General features: G+C 41.5%; 1 protein-coding gene across 5 annotated transcripts in view; it reads right to left on the minus strand.

The window, feature by feature from the left end:
- The window catches only part of ITPR1 (inositol 1,4,5-trisphosphate receptor type 1), a 131,747-nt gene that overhangs the window by 78,244 nt on the left and 33,682 nt on the right, over nt 1-19,821 (minus strand). For 3 of the 5 annotated variants that reach the window (XM_033141179.1, XM_033141178.1, XM_033141177.1), the window contains 5 exons: nt 19,310-19,430; nt 12,025-12,209; nt 10,951-11,099; nt 9,261-9,372; nt 7,672-7,704 (listed from right to left, as the gene is read on the minus strand). In XM_033141179.1, coding sequence (XP_032997070.1) covers nt 7,672-7,704; nt 9,261-9,372; nt 10,951-11,099; nt 12,025-12,209; nt 19,310-19,430 — 600 coding nt within the window. The remainder of the gene's footprint in view (nt 1-7,671; nt 7,705-9,260; nt 9,373-10,950; nt 11,100-12,024; nt 12,210-19,309; nt 19,431-19,821) is intronic. The other 2 variants (XM_033141181.1, XM_033141180.1) reach the window with 1 other exon arrangement.

The following is a 19,821-nucleotide window of genomic DNA, read 5'->3' on the forward strand; positions in this document are numbered from 1 at the left end:
AACTACCAGTAAGCACAGTTTATCCTTTCTGGACATAATGCTACTTATTTCCTCTTCTGGGATGCATCAGAAAAGAGGGAATGGGAGCACTGAAGCTTGAGCCAGAAGCAGCCTTGTCAGTGTAGCACTGAAATATGATTTAGTGTTACCACCAAACTAGTGATTGATTTTCACCTGGGCTGTTGGAAGAACAGAAGGCAGGTTTCAAACTCTGATTATTATTTTTTAACTAGGAGAGAAAATGAATGAAGGACATGTTAAGCGGAAAATATACATGTGTAAAACATACAGCTCTGGAAGCTATAGATAACCATGTTTTATTTAAAATAAATTATACTTTGAAGGTGTTTGCTAAATTATACTTTGAAGGTGTTTGCTAAACCTCAACTCATTTTTCAGTCATTAAAATATATTTCATACTTTCAAAGAACGTACCAGTGCATTTTGGGGGGAGTTGACTATGCAGGTACAAAATAATCACAAGTCCACTTCATTACTCTTCAGTTTAAGTGACCATTAAAATGAGAACAGAACGTTTTCAAGGAGACATAACTTGAATAGCACACCTGGAGCTATTCGTATCCCTATTTGTGGCTGCAAAAAGGTCCCCATGGACTGCAAGAAGATCAAACCTATCGGAAATCAGGCCTGAGTGCTCACTGGAAGGACAGATCCTGAAGCTGAGGCTCCAATACTTTGGCCACCTCATGAGAAGAGAAGACTCCCTGGAAAAGACCCTGGTGTTGGGAAAGATGGAGGTCACAAGGAGAAGGGGACGACAGAGGACAAGATGGTTGGACAGATGGTTGGTCGAAGCTACCAACACGAGTCTGACCAAATTGTGGGAGGCAGTGGAAGACAGGAGTTCCTGGCGTGCTCTGGTCCATGGGGTCACGAAGAGTCGGACACGACTAAATGACTAAACAACAACAACAATTTGTGGCTTACGGCCATTTCCCTAAAGTACTTTTAGTCAGTAAAATTACAAGTTTAACTGTGTGTCCCAAAATTCCAGCATTCCTATTTCCAATGCATATTTTTTTCTAAACGAATTCTAAAGTGACATGCAAAGCGTAAAAACATATTAAAAGCAAATATGCAAAAACATGAATTGAAAAATTTCATGCATACATACATACATACATACATACTATGGTCTTTGGGGTCTAATATAGTATGTTGTTGCATGTTTAGATCCAGGGACCTCCACGCTAAATAAAAACACAGTTGACTCAAATTTTAGTTTTGGTTTTTGGCAGAATTTAGGCCACAGCTTTATTGATTACAGAAAGTGAGTGGTTGCGTAGGCTCTGGTTCGACTAGCTCCCTGAACCCTTGCAGGCAGCGCTGACCCAGAGCTCTATCATAGGTCAACCAAGTGTGAACACCTGAGGTAAGTGAAAAGCCTGGGAACAGACTATGTCCACTCCCCAGATGCTCCCTTGGACTCAGGCACAAGCACAACCCCCTCTCAGGGGTTGATCAAACCAAGCTGAGTTCCTCGATTCCTTTAACAGAATACCCCTCACATAGGGATGGTGAGACTGTTCTCCCATCCCTGTCACCTGAACCAGTGCCTATCTGCAACCTTACAAGTTGTGACAATTTGCTACGTGGCAGGCGAAACCCAAATGGCAACAGGCAATCAACCAAGTGGGGAAATTCCTGCTGTGCCTCTGTCCCAATGACAGACGACACACAACAGCATAGCAAGGCCAATCGCAAAATGCCCTAAATATAGGGAGAGGTGGGCGGGTGTTCCGATGCATGAACCGAAAGAGGAAGCTCTGGGTCATGTGCATGGGTATATATAGGTCCCTTGGCCTGTTTAGACTGCACCCCATTGGCCAGATTACACCCAGCAATGAGGGATCTACCAATCGGGTGTTGTGGCTGACCAATATACCCACCCATAACCAGGAGGTCAGTTTCCAGGTCTCACTGCAACACGTGCCCTCTTTTAGGGAGGACATGATTTCTCCAAATTATAGTACAGTGGTACCTCTGGATGCGAATGGGATCCGTTCCGGAGCCCCGTTCGCATCATGAGCAGTCTACAACTTGAAGTGCCGTGTCTGCGCATGTGCGCGACGCGATTCGACGCTTCTGCACATGCGTGTGACGTCATTTGACACGTCTGCACATGCGTGAACCTCCGAACCCGGAAGTATCCCGTGACAAACACAACACGCAGCATTCGCAACACGAGGTACGACTGTATGCTGTTCCCCAGATTATTTATTTGTACATGTTTGTATCTAACAATACTGGTCTGCTAGTGCAATGAAACTTCCCCCTTCTCTCCTCTGCAGCTCCACACCCATCAAAATGTCTTCCAGCAACTTGGGAGACACTCCAGAGCAGATTTTGGAGAGGAAAGTCTTTATGTGTTAACAAAACTCTGTTCACACAGTGTTGCACGTGTGTGTGTTACTTCCCTCTTCCCTCCATGCAGGGAGAAACTTAAAACGAAAACCTTCCCTGAATCTGTGACAAGGCAATGCTGGAAAGGTTAGTTACATTAGTGGACTGACCCCTCCCCTCCAACAGCAATCTACAGCTTCTGTGTAAGAGAGGAGAGGAGAGGCATGAAACACTTGGCTGAAAACACTCAATATTATGGCTAGTCTTGAAATGCTTCTCTTTTCCCCCTTTCTTGTTCCACACCCTACTTACTGGAGCTGCTGCCCTTTCTTCTGGCAAGACACCCAACAGTTATAAAACAGTGGCCATGGGAAAAACTTCATTTGTTGAATGCGTGCCTGGCATGCAACCGAAAAGGCAAAGGCTCAAAAACACTCCCTTATCCTATCAGTTGCCTTTGATAATAAATGCAAATTTGCTTATGATGTACGCTTGAAAATATATATGGGGATGGGGAAGCTCCCTTTAAATATAATCACTTAAGCATAATGAGCCACTTAGTAATCTGGACCAAAGTCTTTTATAGATGAGCAAATTCTCCAGCATAGGGCTGGTTATAAAATATTCCCTCTTTCTTTCTGTATGCAACCTCACCCCCTTGCTTTTACAGCACTATTATAGCTTTGGGCACAGTTCCCTGCATGCTTCCTTGAAGCTGTATTAGCATTTTAATGTTGCTGCTTTAAAAAAGAAAGAAAGAAAGAAAGAAAGAAAGAAAGAAAGAAAGAAATGCTTTAGCAACCACACAGACTGCAATATCTGCCAGCATAGTCTGGGATACTGACAGCCAGAGTCTGGGCTGAACTAACAGTAAACAGCTCCACCACATTTTATTGGCAATTACTGCTGAAGGTCACACATCAGCAGCGAGCCTAAATTCCAGGAAGGAAAAAAAAAAAGATGCCTGTTATGTAACTGCTGCTTGGTTGTTGGCAGGTGCCCAACTGAGCAGTTCACTGCAATGTAGGAGGGAGTGGGGGGGGGGAGAGAGAGAGAGAGAGAGAGAGAAGGCAAGTAGGACATCTCTCTGTTCCATTCAGCATCACCAGAATGCCCCCTTCAGGCAAAGTTTAATAGTTGCAGAAGAGTGATCAGTTCTTCTAAACGCTATCTCACTCCAGCGTTCCATTTGATTGCTTCTGTTTTACAACTTTCTTTATCAAGGCCATTAAGATTTTCAATTACTCCTCCCCCTCCTTTTTTTAAAAGAGAGATAAGGCTATTCAATATATCCAGTTGCTACTGAAGGCACAACACGCCTCCAATATCAATACAGGGCAATTGATCCATTTATGTAACCAGCAGAAATACAAAATTAAAATTATATTAGTCCTACATGCATATATATCCCCCCCCAGCACAGAAACTCATTTCACATAAGGTCCTTGGGCAACAAAGCTCTGAAGCTGGTGGTATGTAGGAAATACCACAGAATCATAGAGTTGGAAGGGACCCCAAGGGTCATTAGTCCAACCCCATGGAATGCAGGAATCTCAACTAAAGCATCCATGACAGGTGGCCATCCAACCTCTGCTTAAAAAAACTCCAAGGAAGGAAAGTTCACAACCTTCCAAGGGGGGCCCTTCCAATTAGTTAGTTCTTCATTTTCCATTTGTTCAATCCCTTTTGTCCAGTACAGCCAGATTCACCTAAGATGGCATGCATTTGCCTCTATTCCAAGAACGACTGTGCACATTAGGGTAATTGTTAGCCAAGGTTTTCTGTTTCCTTCATTTTTCTTAGCAGAACTGCTGAAGGAGTTTCCAGGAGTTGGAGAGTTCTTATTCTCCTGTTCTTCTACCTTAAGGCAGCAGTTTCATGACTGCATAATTGCTATTCACTGTATTTTCATCTCACCTTTCTTCTTCTGATACTTGTTCTGAGGTTAGGTTTAATATAACCAATGGTTCTCACTCCAAAAGGAATTTGCTTACCAGCAGCTGGTCCACAACTGTAGCCAGGGGTGTCGCTAGGGGAGGCGGTGGGGGCGGTACGCCCCGGGTGCCAGGGGAGGGGGGGTGACAAGCGGCGGCACCTCCCGCCATTCTCCAAGGGGAGCCCCGCCGCCCAACACCCTGTCTGTGCAGCGCTGCTGCTCCCGGGGTAACGGAGCAAGCGGCGGTGCATGGAGAGTGGTGGGAGGGGCCGCCGCTTGTCACCCCCACGCACCGACGCTCGCTCCATCGCCCCGGGAGCAGCAGCACATGGCGTGTGTGGTGCTGATGCTCCCGGTGTGACGGAGCGAACGGTGGCGCGTGGGGGTGAGAAGCAGCAACCCCTCCCGCCACTCCCACACGCCGCCGCTCCCTCTGTCACCCCGGGAGCAGCAGCGCATGGTCCGACGGCGGAGTGCGCCTGGGTGACATTTCATGCAGGTGCACTCTATTGTCGGACTGCTGCTTCCGTAGCCCCCTTTTGAGCCGCAGAGCGAAAAGGCGGCTTGTGGGGCTGCCGTGCGCGATCGGTGACGAGCCACCTTTTCGCTCTGTGGCTTAAAAGGGGGCTGCGGGAACGGCATCAGCCCACCGATGGAGTGCGCCTGCGCAACATTTCGCACAGGCGCACTCTGTCGTGACGTCACAATGTGACGTCACGACGCCCCGCTCCTGGGTAGCGCGGAGCCTTCCTCCGCTCCTGACTGTAGCAATGGAGTGTTAAGTTGAAAGCCCAGCACTTCCAAGCAGAAATTCCATTGGTATAAATGGGGTACGGTATTTCTTATTTGGAAAACCCCACAGCTTAGTTAACCATTGCACTAGGCTACTGCTATTCTTTGTCAGCCTAGCCAGGATCCCTTTCTTTACTTAATGTGTCACACACTATGTGCTGCTGGTGATCAGTACAAAGCACTAGTTAAGTATAGGACGCACACACACAAAAATAAGTACTGCTGCTTTTATTTGTGATTGGACAAAGTGGGTTCTAGTGCATGAAACCTTGTGGAAGAAACCTGCAGTTCAATACATGTCAGAAACAAAAGACATATAGTTGCGCTGGCAAAGAGGGTGAGCAAATAATTGGACTTGCAAGAGCATATTTTATCAGAATGAACACCAAAAGGGTGAGTTTCTTTCATTCCATGCTTTTACAGTGGCTGGTGGAAATCACGCAAAGGAAAACACTGTGGCTTCCTTACAGAGGCTTCAGGGAATCCAAACCACTGCCAGAAGACACTTTTAATAAACAGACAGCGCTCATTTCCTATATTTATAAACACACCTGCTTGAAGCATGAAATCCTTCCACACAAGGCAGCCAACAAAGTTCTTACTTGAAATCAAGAGCCTAAGTTCTAAATCGAGCCTGATCACTCTAGTTGATTTACTGCAAAACACAGCAGGCTACAATAGCCAGAGACTTGGGTGGGGGAGAGGGAAGAGTTTAAATGAAAATCAAAGCAAAAACAAAAAACAAAAAAAAACCAGCCCCAAACTCCATCTGAATTTGTCACAAATTAGACAGAGAAATACATGAAGCTTCTCTACACCAGCCTTTTCCAACTCAGTGCCCGCAATATGTTTTAGACTGCTACTCTCATCAGCCCTCTAAGCAGCTGTGATCCAAAACATCTAGAGGGCATCTGGTTGGAGAAAGCTTACCTATACTTTGAAGCCAACATGGCTAGGATGAGGCTGAAGAACGTAGCACCTTGGAGACAGCGGATTTCCAATACAGTACAGCATTCTAGGAAGGAGTTCACTTTAGTACAAAAAAGCCTACACATAGACCAGATCCTAGTGACATTTAAATAGCAGCAGTCAACTTGGAATGGAATGAAATTTTGGCAGCAGAGAAGATGACCAACACTACTACATTGAGCCAAAGTAAAAGCAACCTAGCCCTATCCATTCGCCTGAGAAAGAGCAGCTGCAATAGGCTTGTTCCAGTTATCCTGGGACTGCAGCAAAATGTATCTTGGCCTGTGCTATCAGCTAGGCCAGGGGACATAGGGTTGCTGAATTGTGTGGACTTTGTGTGCATCTTACTACTTTAAGCCACCTTTGGGATCAAAAGAGGTGAGATGTAAATCTTCTAAATAAACCTTCACCATTTTCTCAGAGCTATTCAATGGGGAAATAAGAAAATTTGCTACACTTAAGAGACATTTCAACACCCATCAATGAATGTCTTCATTCATTCAAAATGTACATTTTTCAAGCTCTCTAACGTGTACCCCAGTTCTACCCATGTCTACTCAGAGTAAACTCTATAATTCAATAGTTCTACTCCCATATGCAAAGGATTGCTGATTTAGCTTTATAGGTGTCACCTTCAAAGCTGCAGTCTTATTCAGGATTGATTAATTAATCCACAATAAAAAATTCACCACTTGGTTTTGCTCTCCCATTCAGTTACCTAGATTCAACTCTCCACTCCAAGTTTTAGGGTGTATGGCTGCTTTTCACTTTAGGTGATAAATGTAAATCTTTCAGCGTCACTGATCCCAGCTCTCTATTATAGAAATCTTTGGTTCAGCTAGTCACTGACCCACTGAAAGACTCACTCTGTTCAGGTGTCAGCCTAGGAAATTAAATCAACAATATAAACAGTTATATTGGATTGCACTGTAATAGGGTGGTGTCTCCTTGGTAGCAACAGTCAGTTTCCAGGATCCAAGGCATCACAAAACTACTTCTGCATATCTAAACATGCTTAGTGCCAGCATTTCTCAAAACAGCAGTCTTTCCTGCTGCATGGCAAACTATTTTGGAAACCGAAAGTCCTTTAAAAGGCAGTTTGAGATACGGCATGGGCTCAAAAACCTCACTAGACACGCTCAAGTCTATATGCAAGCCTAGTAAAAATATTTGGATCCCACATTCTATTTGTCTTTCCCACATTTTAATTACTCAGAATGGCAGACATAGGACAAAGGGGTTAAACTTCCTCTATCCTTGCATTTTCATTAACTGCTTCTAAATGCACGCAAATAATCTTCCGGTGGAGTGGGGGGGGGGGTTACATTATGTTTAGTAATGCAAATGATGACCACCTCTCCATTCTACCTTTCAAGAGAGGATAAAAATGTTGCCTCCAGAGGACTTTTGGATAAAATTTATGTTGAAGGATAACAGATAATATAATTACTTTTTCCTCACTGCAGGTGCTGGCAAATTACATTCTACTACGTCACTAGCACAAGTACACGAACCACAACGCTTAAGCACTGGCAAAACAGCACAACAGATTACAAGGCTACAAACAGTACATTTTTTTGGGGGGGGGAGGAAATAAATAAATGCAAAACCTCAGCATTATCCAATTCGCCAAGTGCAATCAACTGGAAAGTGAAAAAAGGAGAAAAAGTTGAAAACAAGAATTAAGAGAAATTGCAAGTAACCAGGTGATAGGAGCACCAAGATCCACAATGCATACTCTAGCCACAACCAGCGCCAATATTGTATTTGTGGCAAATCATATGAATGCAATGTTGCCCGTTTAAGTAGAGTCAAGGAAGTAAGTACTTGTCCAAATTCACTGAAAACAAAAGCAGTAATGGATCTCTTCTACTTTTTTGAGACCACAGAATCTTCTTTATGCCTACCACGTACTTATAAGTGTTAGAATGCAAGTGATCCCATGCAGATGATTTAGAGCGAAACCAGTTGATATTGTTTCCTAAAGTGTGGAAGTTCCATGCCAAAAAGAGGACCTAATACCAGATAAAATATTAATCCTGAGTTCTTAAAGAGCTATGAAAGGTTTGTGGGTTTTGTTCTAGAATATATTTGGGGAACAAAGGAGGAAGGACAGAAAGGTAAAATCTCCCTGTTGTCCCCTCCCTATGTGTAGCCATGGCTCGCAGGGAGGGCTTCTGGGACTACAGAAATACAGAGGGAGCCAATAATGCTTTTATGAAGGCAGCCCTGTTTAGGGAAGCTTTTAATGTTTAATAGACTATTGTATTTTAATATTCTGTTGGAAGCCAACCAGAGTGGCTGGGGAAACCCAGCCAGACGGGAGGGGTATAAATAAATTTATTATTATTATTATTATTATTATTATTATTATTATTATTATTATTACCACCTCCGAGTCAGGGGTTTTAAGAGCTCACCTCTCAAGAGTGCTAGTTTATTATGAAGCCCCTGAATTTCTTATCTGATTCTTAACTGAATGAACTTCACTAGCACCTCAAAACTTACATAACCTTAAGATTCAGATGTAACAGAGTTTATCCTCATACAAGTGGACTTCATAGACCATATGCAATTTTTATTTTTACACTAAGGCTCTTGGGAGACCATGTGAAGTATAGCAGAACAATCGTTTAGGGCTTTCATTGGGGTGGCTGTCCTTTGGCCCACCCAGTTTTGCTGGACTACAGTTCCCATCACCCTTGACAGCTGGCTGGCTGGGCTTGATGGGAGTTGAGGGCCAACAGCATCTGAAAGGCTGCAGGATAGTCACCTCTGTTTTAAACCATTGGTTATCCTAGACTAGCAGCCCTACAGGTATTTTCACTGATTTCAATATTTTCAGTATTTGTTTGCACAGTGAGTAGGAAGGGAAGCCCTGGAAAAAAACAGAATCACTTTCCCCTTGATTCTGTATTCATGATGTGATAAAAAAATCCAAGTAAGCCATTCTATGGTTGGTTATCCTCAACAGCAAAGAAAAAGGTATGGCTGAGGTACTTTGGTATTCCCAGCCTGTCTTAAAAATACCTGGGATAATAACAACAGCAGCAATTCAATTGTGCACAACAATGTTTCATATGTTTTTACAATGCAGAAAGTAGACAAAGGTAAGGACCCAGTACTGATGTTTCTTTTACTATGCTGCAAATAGAAAGACAGAATAAAAGACAAGATAATATACGGTAAATTAAAGTACCTTCTCTCCATAGCCTCTATCTTTGGTCATCATTTCCCTGAGTGTCTGTAATACTTTAATACAAAGCTTCTCCTCATTTTCCTCCAGCAGCTGTTTAGTATGTTTTATTAACCTGAAAACAACCAATTGATCACAGTTTGTTTCAGTACTAGAATTTCTAATTGGTTAGGAAGGCATTTGTGGCTATTTAAAATCAAGGGTCAAGAGAGAGAACAAATTGGCTAGCATATGCCATATTCATCTGTTGTTTATATTTGCTGTGTTACTGGTGATAGGTGTCACACAAGATAATTTTGACTCACAATTCTCCTCCTATATATAAGGACTACAAGGTGTAATGATGAAATAAAGGCTGCTTTACATATGGAATAAGGAAACTAGAAGTGCTGCTATGTAGAGAGGTTATTTCATTAAACATAAGTCCTCATTAATGGCAAATGAATCATCTGATTCTGGGGTGCTGTTTTTGGAAGCTATTGGGTCACTTACCTGTTTTCATGCTCTAAAAGTATTTCTGGTCTAAAAGTTATCAGACTCTTTCATTGTGAATTGTCCTGAAGGGTTGAACAAAGGAACACAACTACAACCCAAAGAAAGGCAAGCTTCTGGGCACTTAGGGCTGAACGAGATGTTACAAGAGATGCATGGCTTCTACCAAAAACAGCAGCCCCACCGAATACCACATAAAGTTTTGCAAATAGAAATGACATGGCACCCCCACACTTCTGAGAATGAGAAAACCCCAAACATGACAATGACCTCATTCATCATGGCTTAGCATGAACGAGCAAACATGTTGGTTACCAAAGAGAATATCAGTCACCTTGCTCACCCCTAACCATTCTGCTGCTGTGTTGTGCTAAGCTATAGGATTGCTTGACCTGTTGTCCCATCCTGGACTTGTGCTGTAGCTACCACAGACAAACCATGAACTGCAAACCACAGGGATTTAAAAAAAAAAAAACATGGTTAAAGCTCATGGTTTGTTTTGAGAGCACTAAACCATGAGCCTGGGTTCAGATGACACACCATGGCAAACTGCAGCTTAGCTCAGTGCACCACAGGAGTAGAACGACCAGGGAAGAGCAAATTAGCCAGGATCATACCTCCGGAAGCCTTCATATATGTTTGTTCATGCTAAGCTATGGTTAAGACTTAAAGAGTTATGTGTGAACTGGGCTAATATGACATTACACATTTTTCTCTCTCTTACAAGTCATTATGGAGGGAGGCTGTTATTGAGGTCAGTCACACATCTAGTTCTGTCATTGAAATCCCGAGAACCAGCAGAACAAAATGGAAATTTCTTCAAAATAAACTTGGGAAAATGGCACTGTCCTACTGGTCCTGATACCGCCCACACGGTAGGAAATATGGTGAACTATAACTCTGCATCCAGGTTGTTGAAGCTGCACTTCCTATTTTTGGGGCCCCCACTGATCAGTGTTCCTGTTACAGCACCTGCAGTATAGTATAGTTTTCTTCAACCATAAAGATGTTGCCTGTATCCAGAACCTTTTACTGACAGCCTGATCCATGTGCAAATCTGCAAATATCTCGCCAAAGATAAACGATAACAAGCTGAGATTAGAATACGGTGCAACATCCCAAAATAATGGTTTAGAAGACAAAGGGGAGAAAAGGACCAGGATTTACTGGAAGAGGATTAAGTAAACACAACACCACTCACTTGCAGATGAAACCTCCACTTTCGCATTTCCTTCTTGCATCTGTATTCTCTGGGAAGAGCAGTTCTGGTCTATGAAGGACGTCCACCAATACAGACAACTCAGCCTGGACAAGCGGGCGCAAGCGATCTTCCAGAGCAGACACTATATCCTGAAGTGCAGACACATAACAGTTTAAAATTAACACTGGGAAATTTGTAGGGACTAAAATGTTTTTAAAGGGGTTTCTGGCTACGCCCATGTGGTGGATGTTCTTTGCAGCCCTCTGCGGTCTGCGAAGAAGTTCAGATAGGGGAAAGGGAGAAAATGTGGTAGCCATTGTGCCATTGTGACCGGTAGCAATTACCAGCCTTATCCTCTAGTCTTATGAATTCGTCTCATCGCCTTTAAATTCATGGGAGGATTTTAAGCAGAGGTTGGATGGCTATCTGTCATGGATGCTTTAGTTGAGATTCCTGCATTGCAGGGGGTTGGACTAGATGTCTCTTGGCATCTCTTCCAATTCTACAATTCTATGATTCCATGGAGCGAATTCTATAGTTTAACTACATGTTGTGTGAAGAAGTACATTCAGGTTCACTGGATGAATCTGAGTTCTAGTATTATGAGAGAGATCCAGCCATTTTCTCCACACCATCTTCCACCTCTACATCACGTCCCCTCTAACTTGCCTTTTCTCCTAACTAAAAAGTTCCAAATGTTGTGATGTTTCCTCAATCATGTTGGTTGCCCTTTTCTGAAACTTTTCCAGCACTAGAATAGCCTGTTGGAGGTGATGCAACCAAAACTGTACACATTATGCAAAGTGTGGTCTCAGTATATGTTTCTATAAAAGGTTTTATGTTTTATTTTCAATCCATTTCCCAATGACCCCTAACAATGAATTTCACCTTCTTGCAGCTTCACCAAGCTATCTACCAGAACCCCAAGGGCTCATTCCTGGGCAGACCCCAATAGAATATTTTTTGAAATTTGGAATTTTTTTCTGTCCCAGTGTGCATCACTTTTTTTGCCATTTTATTGCCCATTTACCCAGTTCAGAAAGATCCTTTTAGAACACTGTACTATGTACCCACCTGCAATCTCTCAATGATGTTGCGGTAATCCCTAGAAGCAGCCATCACCGAATCTCTCCGAGCAGCATTTCTTGCTGTCATCCTCCAGTTCATTGCTGTTTTTTGTACTATGTTATGAGATTTCAGGAAGAGGTTGTTTACTTGGCTGTCCAGATCAACCGGGATGGCAATTGCCCTGCTCTTTGCTGAAACAGATAAATGAAAGTGTCACCATGATCCAACAGTATGTCACAGAATGTGCATTTCAGAAAGTTTTTGCATGGCCAGGCAGAGTCCCCCGAACCCCGGGCAGCCCCTGAGGGAAATAAAGACACGTGACAACATTCTATGGGATTAAATTGGCCACAACTTTATTAATATACAGATGTAGGGAGACCCTGGCTCAGGCATTGGGCGTTTATCCTTCCCAGCCCTCCAGCTGGGGTTCTGCGTAATTTCAGGGTTAACCAGCATGAGTGGGGAGTGGGCTAGCTCTGGAGAACATATGTTCAAGCAGATAGCCCGCCCCCCGTTCGCCACCGCTGGAAGGGGAGAGCAGTGATGACCTCAGGGCATATGGTCAAAGCCTCCCCCTGAGACCCCTTTAACGGGAACCCTGTTAGCGACACCACAATGGGGGTGGGGGTCACCGCCCCGCCCCGCCCCAATTTTGTAGATGACTAAAGGATTCCGCCCAAGGCCTGTAACCGCCAAAGTTGCAACGAATTGCTACAGGAAAGGCGAAACCTGCCAATGCAGGGAAAATCCTTTCCAGCCCTTCAACAGCGACCTTGTCATAGCAGCGCCTGCGTGGCTGTGGAAAAAGGGTGGTTAAACCTGCAAAGTAAGCATCAATTGAGGGAGTGGAGGGTGGGGAAGCTCTGAATCCAACGGCCGCTTCCCAGGTATGACTCAAGCTCTATTGTGTGTACTGAATAATCCCTCCTTCTACCTGGCCAATCCCCCTGGCAACACCTCCCCAGCCAGGATTGGGCGGCTGCTAAGTAGGTGGAGTTCACAGGTATGCAACCTGGGAAGGTGGTGCCAGGCCCCAACTGCCAGGAGCTGCCACCGTGATCCAAGGGGGTTACTCGCGACCACGCAAAAGGCGCACCCCATTCGATGTGGGGGAACGCTCATTCTTCTCATAAGGTGCTTATTCATATTGATCATACAAAATCTAGATATATTACGGCAAGTTCCAACAAGGAATTTTGTTCACTTCAGGGGAGGGAGGCGGAGAATTGTGAGTAGAACAAACAAATATTATTTTTCACTCCGTGTCATCACACACACATAGTTGTAGCACACTATGAAATAGTTGCATGGGTTGGATCAAAAATTGTGCAGATGAAAGGCTGCATGTGTAATTGGATTTTCTGACCTGTTCTCTCCACTGCAGTACCCTGAACTTTCTGTTCAACATTTTAATGACTTGGACAATGATGTATAGGGGGATGGATTATCAAATTTCCCTATGTCCCAAAGCTGGGAGGGGAAGCCAACATCAAAGATGACAGAATCATGATTCAAAATGATACTAACAGCTGGAACTGGAATTGGAATTTAGCAGAGATAATGAAAACTCCTGCATCTTAAGTACAAAATAATAGCAATGGGTGCAAGGACTGGGGAGAGACCAGGTCTTGGTGTCTTGATCGCAAGTTGAACGCGAGCCAGTGGTGTGATGCATCTAGAATCTTAGGCTATTTTTTAGAGGCTTTTTCATAAAAGAAAATATAATTCAGAAAAGACAAAAGGAAAAGAAGAAACAGGAAATACTAAACGAAATCAGTTTGAAGGAAAGAGAACTTTATAAAAAGCCAGAGGACAGGGATATCAAAAGAAATATCAAATTGCTCCAATCTCAGTATACTATGATTATAAATGAAGAGATTGAATGGAAAATAAAATTAATGAAGCAGAAAAATTTTGAATTTGCTAATAAACCAGGTAGACTTCTAGCATGGAAATTAAAAAAACAACAGAGTGAAAGGATAATTAATAAGATAAAAATAGACGATAAGATAATAACTAATCCTAAAGAAATTGAAGATAGCTTTGTAGCATTTTTTGCGAAACTTTATAAAGAGGGAGGGGAAACTCTAGAGGAGATTAATAATTATTTGAACTCATGCAACCTCCCCAAAATTACCAGTGAACAAAACAAAGGGTTAAATGACCCGATCTCAGCATTTGAAGTTCAAACGGCAATTAAGAGATCCAAGCTGGGGAAAACGCCTGGTCCAGACGGGCTTCCGGCAATCTATTATAAGAAATTGGAAGATATTCTGTCTGATCCTTTGAAAATATTGATGAATAGTATTTTGGAAGAGGGTAATATGCCGGAATCCTGGAAGGAAAGCTTCATAACTTTGATTCCTAAGCAAGGCGCAGACCAGTTGATGATAACCAACTATAGACCCATCTCGTTGTTAAACAACGACTATAAAATATACGCATATATTCTAGCGGAGAGAATGAAAAGAGTCCTTCAAACTATAATTCATGAAGATCAAACAGGTTTTCTCCCGGGCCGCCTTATGCAAAGTAATATTAGAAGAGTAATTAATATCTTGGAATATTTAGAAGGGCATATTGATAAGCCATCGATAATAATGGCGGTAGACGCCGAAAAGGCGTTTGACAACGTGTCATGGGGATTTATGAAGGAGTTGCTGCAAAGAATGGAATTTGGCGAAGCAATTTGTAAAGGAATCCAAGCAATTTATAGCAAGCAGAGGGCTAAAATTATAATTAATGGGAACATTTCGGAGAGTTGCAAAATTAATAAAGGGACAAGACAGGGGTGTCCGCTTTCCCCACTGATTTTCATTTTAGTTATGGAGGTTCTAAATAAGAAAATTAGAGAAGAAAAAGAGATTAAGGGTATAACGCTGGGAAAGAATATCTATAAAATACGAGCGTTTGCGGACGACCTCATAATAACATCTGGAAACCCTAAAGAAAGTCTACTCAAAATATTGGAAATAATGGATAAATTCGGAAAGGCTGCAGGCTATAAACTGAGTATAAACAAAACCAAACTTATGGTTAAAAACATCTTACCTGAAGAAAAAGAAGAAATTGAGAAAACAACAAAGCTTAAAATATGCCAGAAGTTTAAGTACCTGGGAATATGGATAACCACAAAAAATATAAACCTATACGAGGATAATTATACTAAAACATGGGCGGAGATGAAAAAGAAATTGGCGATATGGAGCAAACTGAAAATATCCTTTTGGGGGCGTATTTCGGTGATTAAGCTTAATATTTTACCCAAACTACTGTTTCTGTTCCAATCTATCCCAATCATAGGGAAAACAGACTGTATTGAAGCCTGGCAGAAAGAGATTTCAAAATTTATTTGGTTAGGAAATAGACCAAGAATTAAACATGTATTGCTTATAGATCACAAAGAAAGAGGTGGATTTGGTCTGCCAGACCTGAAACTATATTACGAAGCAGCCTGCCTTTCCTGGGTTAAAGACTGGTGCCAACTTAAAAACACGGACCTGTTGGACTTGGAAGGGCATGACAACCGCTTTGGTTGGCATGCATACCTTCACTATGGGAAAGCAAGAATCCATAAAGGCTTTACAAATCATATTATCAGGAATGCCTTATTCAGAGTCTGGGAAAGGTATAAAGGGCTGCTAGCGCCAAAAACACCTAAGTGGATCTCTCCAGAAGAGGCCAAGGCACTTAAAAAGAGGAACATGAAAGGGAGCTGGTTAACATATAATTCTTTACTGTTAGAAGAGGATAACCGATTGACACTTAGGAAGTATGAAGAGGTTAAAGAGAAATTATCAAGCTGGCTGGACTATCACCAATTGCACGAAACTTTCAAGCAGGATAGGAAAAACGGATTTACAAGGGAACCGTCCAAATTTGAAACAGAGATACTAAATAATAATACCAAGATAATATCAAAATTGTACCAAATCCTCCTTGAATGGAAAGTCAAGGAGGAGGAGGTCAAGGAAGTTATGATCAGATGGGCGCAGGATATTGGCCACCCTATTATGTTAGATCAATGGGAAAAACTTTGGAAGGTTACAATGAGGTTCACAGCATGTTATAACATCAAAGAAAATATGCTCAAAATGCAGTACCGATGGTACCTAACTCCATCAAGGCTCTCCAAAATGTACAAAAACCTAGCTAATAATTGTTGGAGATGCGGAGAAAGCAATGGTAATATGTTTCATATGTGGTGGACCTGTAAAAAAATCAAAGTTTTCTGGAATCTAGTATATGAAGAACTTAAAAAATTTTTGGGTTTGACATTTTGTAAAAAACCAGAGGCCTTCCTACTTAGCATCATAGGTAACGAAATCCCAGAGAAACTAAAAGATATTTTTTTATACGCGTCTGCGCCTGCGCGAAGTTTGATAGCGCAGAACTGGAAGGGAGAGAACGCGCCGGACATAAAAGAGTGGCAAATTAAATTACAGGAATACGCGGAGATGGCCCATCTGACCAACTCCTTAAGAGGACACAACAGACAAGCCTTTGTGATAAAATGGGAGAAATATAGAAGGTATCTTCAAAGCATCAACAACGGTATAAAGTCTATGGCGGCCTTTGAGTGACTCTGGAGTTGTAATGGGAGTGTAATATATGATATGGCTAAAAGTAGAAATTGAAATGTTCTGAAATGAAGGTAAAAGATAACATAGCAGTGTTGAGCACATTCATAATGAGGAAAAGACTGTTCATAGGGAAAGGATGGGAAGTTTAATTAAAGAGATTAATTTTTGTATGTTGCTTTTCTTTTTTTCCTTTTCTCTCCTCCCCCCCTTTTTTTTCTTTCTTTTCCTTTTTTCCCTTTTTTTTCTCCTTTTTTTAGCTTTTATGTTATTTTATGTTGTTGTTTTTTTTTTTCTTTCTCTTTTTCCTTTTCCCCCCCCTTTCTTCCCTTCTTTTTCCTTTTTTTCTTTTCTCATTTAGCATGTTTTTTGTTAAAGGATAAAAAAGGATAATATGTGTAGTTATATATTTCCATGGTATTTACTATTGGTAGTACTTCTTTTCTATTATGGGGTGTAAGACGAAGTAAGGAAAAAGAGACAACCAAAAAGGGAATACTTTTGATTCTTTTATTTTATTAATTTATATAGTGGAATCTAACCTGTAAAATAAGTACAAATGGAAAGTACAAATGGAAAGTATGTACAGAATGTTGGAGATATTGGTGGATGTAAGAATTGAAATTCAATAAAGTATTTAATTTTCAAAAAAAAAAAAAAAAATAGAATCTTAGGCTATTTTAATGGACACATAGAGCCCAGACCATGGGAAGTAATAGCTCTGCTCTATTCTATGTTGGTCAGACCCATACAATTAGTACACACATCAATTGAAATAGAACAGTATGTTAAAACTATATTATGCACATAAATGACAAGCACATTTGTGCATTACCATGGTAATGAACTGTTCTAGCTATTAAAATTCCTTTATTCGACTTAGATTTAATTTCTTAAAAATGCTTTATAACTATCTCATTCTTCTACACGAGTCATGTTAAAATTAAATAGAATATATGCACTACTGTATATTAAACACAGTTCAGTTATACAGAAAAGCATGGCCCCTTAGCAGTACCTTGTGGCAGGAACAACCATAGCCTAAGGATGTGAAGCAGTTTTCAGTATGCAGAATGAACAGCATGTATCTGCACTGATGGAAAAGCACCCCAGGTACCACATATGTAGCAGGTGTGAGAACATGGTCAATATTCTTGCCAAAACCAAAAATGTAAACAGCAGCCAGGTATATACACTTTTGCAAAATTGTGAGAAGAGCAGAGGAGGTCTCCTTCCACATCTTCTCAATTCTGGATTTCAGAACCTAATCCATGGGTAGGCAAACTAAGGCCTGGCGGCCATATCCAGCCCAATCACCTTCTAAATCCAGCCCGCGGACGGTCCAGGAATCAGTTTGTTTTTACATGAGTAGATGTATCCTTTTATTTAAAATGCATCTCTGGGTTATTTGTGGGGCCTGTCTGGTGTTTTTACATGAGTAGAATGTGTGCTTTTATTTAAAATGCATCTCTGGGTTATTTGTGGGGCATAGGAATTCATTCATTTCCCCCCCAAAATATAGTCTGGCCCCCCACAAGGTCTGAGGGACTGCCCCTGCTGAAAAGGTTTGCTGACCCCTGACCTAATCTTTCAGTGTCATGTCATATCATGCATCCATAGCACACAATGAAATTCAGCTTTTACTGATTATGGATGTGCCCTCAAACCAGTTTCAGGAACCAGCAAATAGTTATTTACTCAACAAAGTTTACACACCAGCATGAAGCTGATTTAAGCCAATGAATTCCTGAGCAAGTATTTGTGAATTCAGCTGCCATTTTTTATTTATTTTTAAAAAAGATCAACAGAAATAGACATGATTTGAATCTGATGACAAATGCAATCAATTGCACCAATATATACATCATTGATATACATCAATCAGCACATGAGAAGCCAGAAGTATTAGCAAGGGCAAAGAAAAATATTTTGTATGTACCCAGAACATATGTGTATATGTATATTTTGCACATAGTAGCATTTACATGGAAGGGCTGTTTTGGTCTATGAAGAACATCCACCAGTAACTAAGAGAGACAAGTCAGCCTGGATAACTGAGTTATAAGGTTAAAACAAAAACAAAAACTGCCTAATAAAAAGTCATGGTTTGTCTGCGTAAAAATTTGTAGAAGGTTTAGAATGGCAAAATTGTGGCGTCTAAATATGGAGAGTATTCAAAGCAGGGCATGGTTATTTCATCTCTCATTTATCTGTTTAGTAAGAAAGTCTGTTTGTTCTTTCAAATGGACAAGAGCTTGCCAGGCAACTTCAGGACCACTTTATTAAGCGATGGTACTCCAGATCTGCTCATTGTTCCACATGCCTTGGGACTAAGCCAGCCGCATCTCAAAAATCAACTGGAAATTGAATATCTCATGTGTGTTGCTGGTTACAAGGACAGATCAGGCACACAATAGTTCAAATTATATATTTTATTGGACTTGCTATTATTGCTAAGGGCAGTAAAATTTGAGATTGCACAGAACTTGGCCTGTAAATCTTAAAAAGGTTCCTAGGCTCATCAGTACAAATTGTCTCAATGAAAAGAATCACTTGAACCACTATAAAAATAGTGAAGGGGAAGGGAGAAGATGGAACTTGGAGCACTTTTGCTGCCACTCAACAGGTGTTCTGATAAGCACTGATGTAATATAAAGTAACAGATGTTGCATATAATATGTTTAAATGCATGCACACAGTTTTCTTACCTACATCTGAAAGTACTCTGATACAGCTTTCCACTGATGCTTTTTGGCTGGGCACGAGCCAGTTGCAGTGATACACTCTGAACACACCTTGCAAGAGCTGCACAAACACAGGCTGGCGAGTCTGAAACAAACACACACACACCACAAGCGTTAAGTCTGAGGCGGGGGATCAGATCCAAAAGCTTCTTCTTATATTTGGAGAACTAAGGGGTCTGTCAGGATGCTAAGCAAACTAGTGGGTTTGTTCAGGAGTCCAAAGACACTTTGAAAGCAAACCCACAATGAGCTTCTGAGCTACATATGCATTGTAAAACAGTAAAAAGATTGCGACTGATTTAGATGATCAAGTTTAACTAGGACATGCTTAGCGCATGCTAACTTGATAAAGGAAAAGATAGAAAAAAACTTTTTTAAAAAAAAGAATTTACGGATAAAAAAGTACCCGTAATTAAATTTACAACTGACCAGCAGGTGGCTCTATAACATTATTAAAACTTAAGGAAGGAGGAAGA

The sequence above is a fragment of the Lacerta agilis genome, chromosome 2 (genome assembly GCF_009819535.1).
Source record: "Lacerta agilis isolate rLacAgi1 chromosome 2, rLacAgi1.pri, whole genome shotgun sequence".
NCBI lineage: Eukaryota > Metazoa > Chordata > Lepidosauria > Squamata > Lacertidae > Lacerta > Lacerta agilis.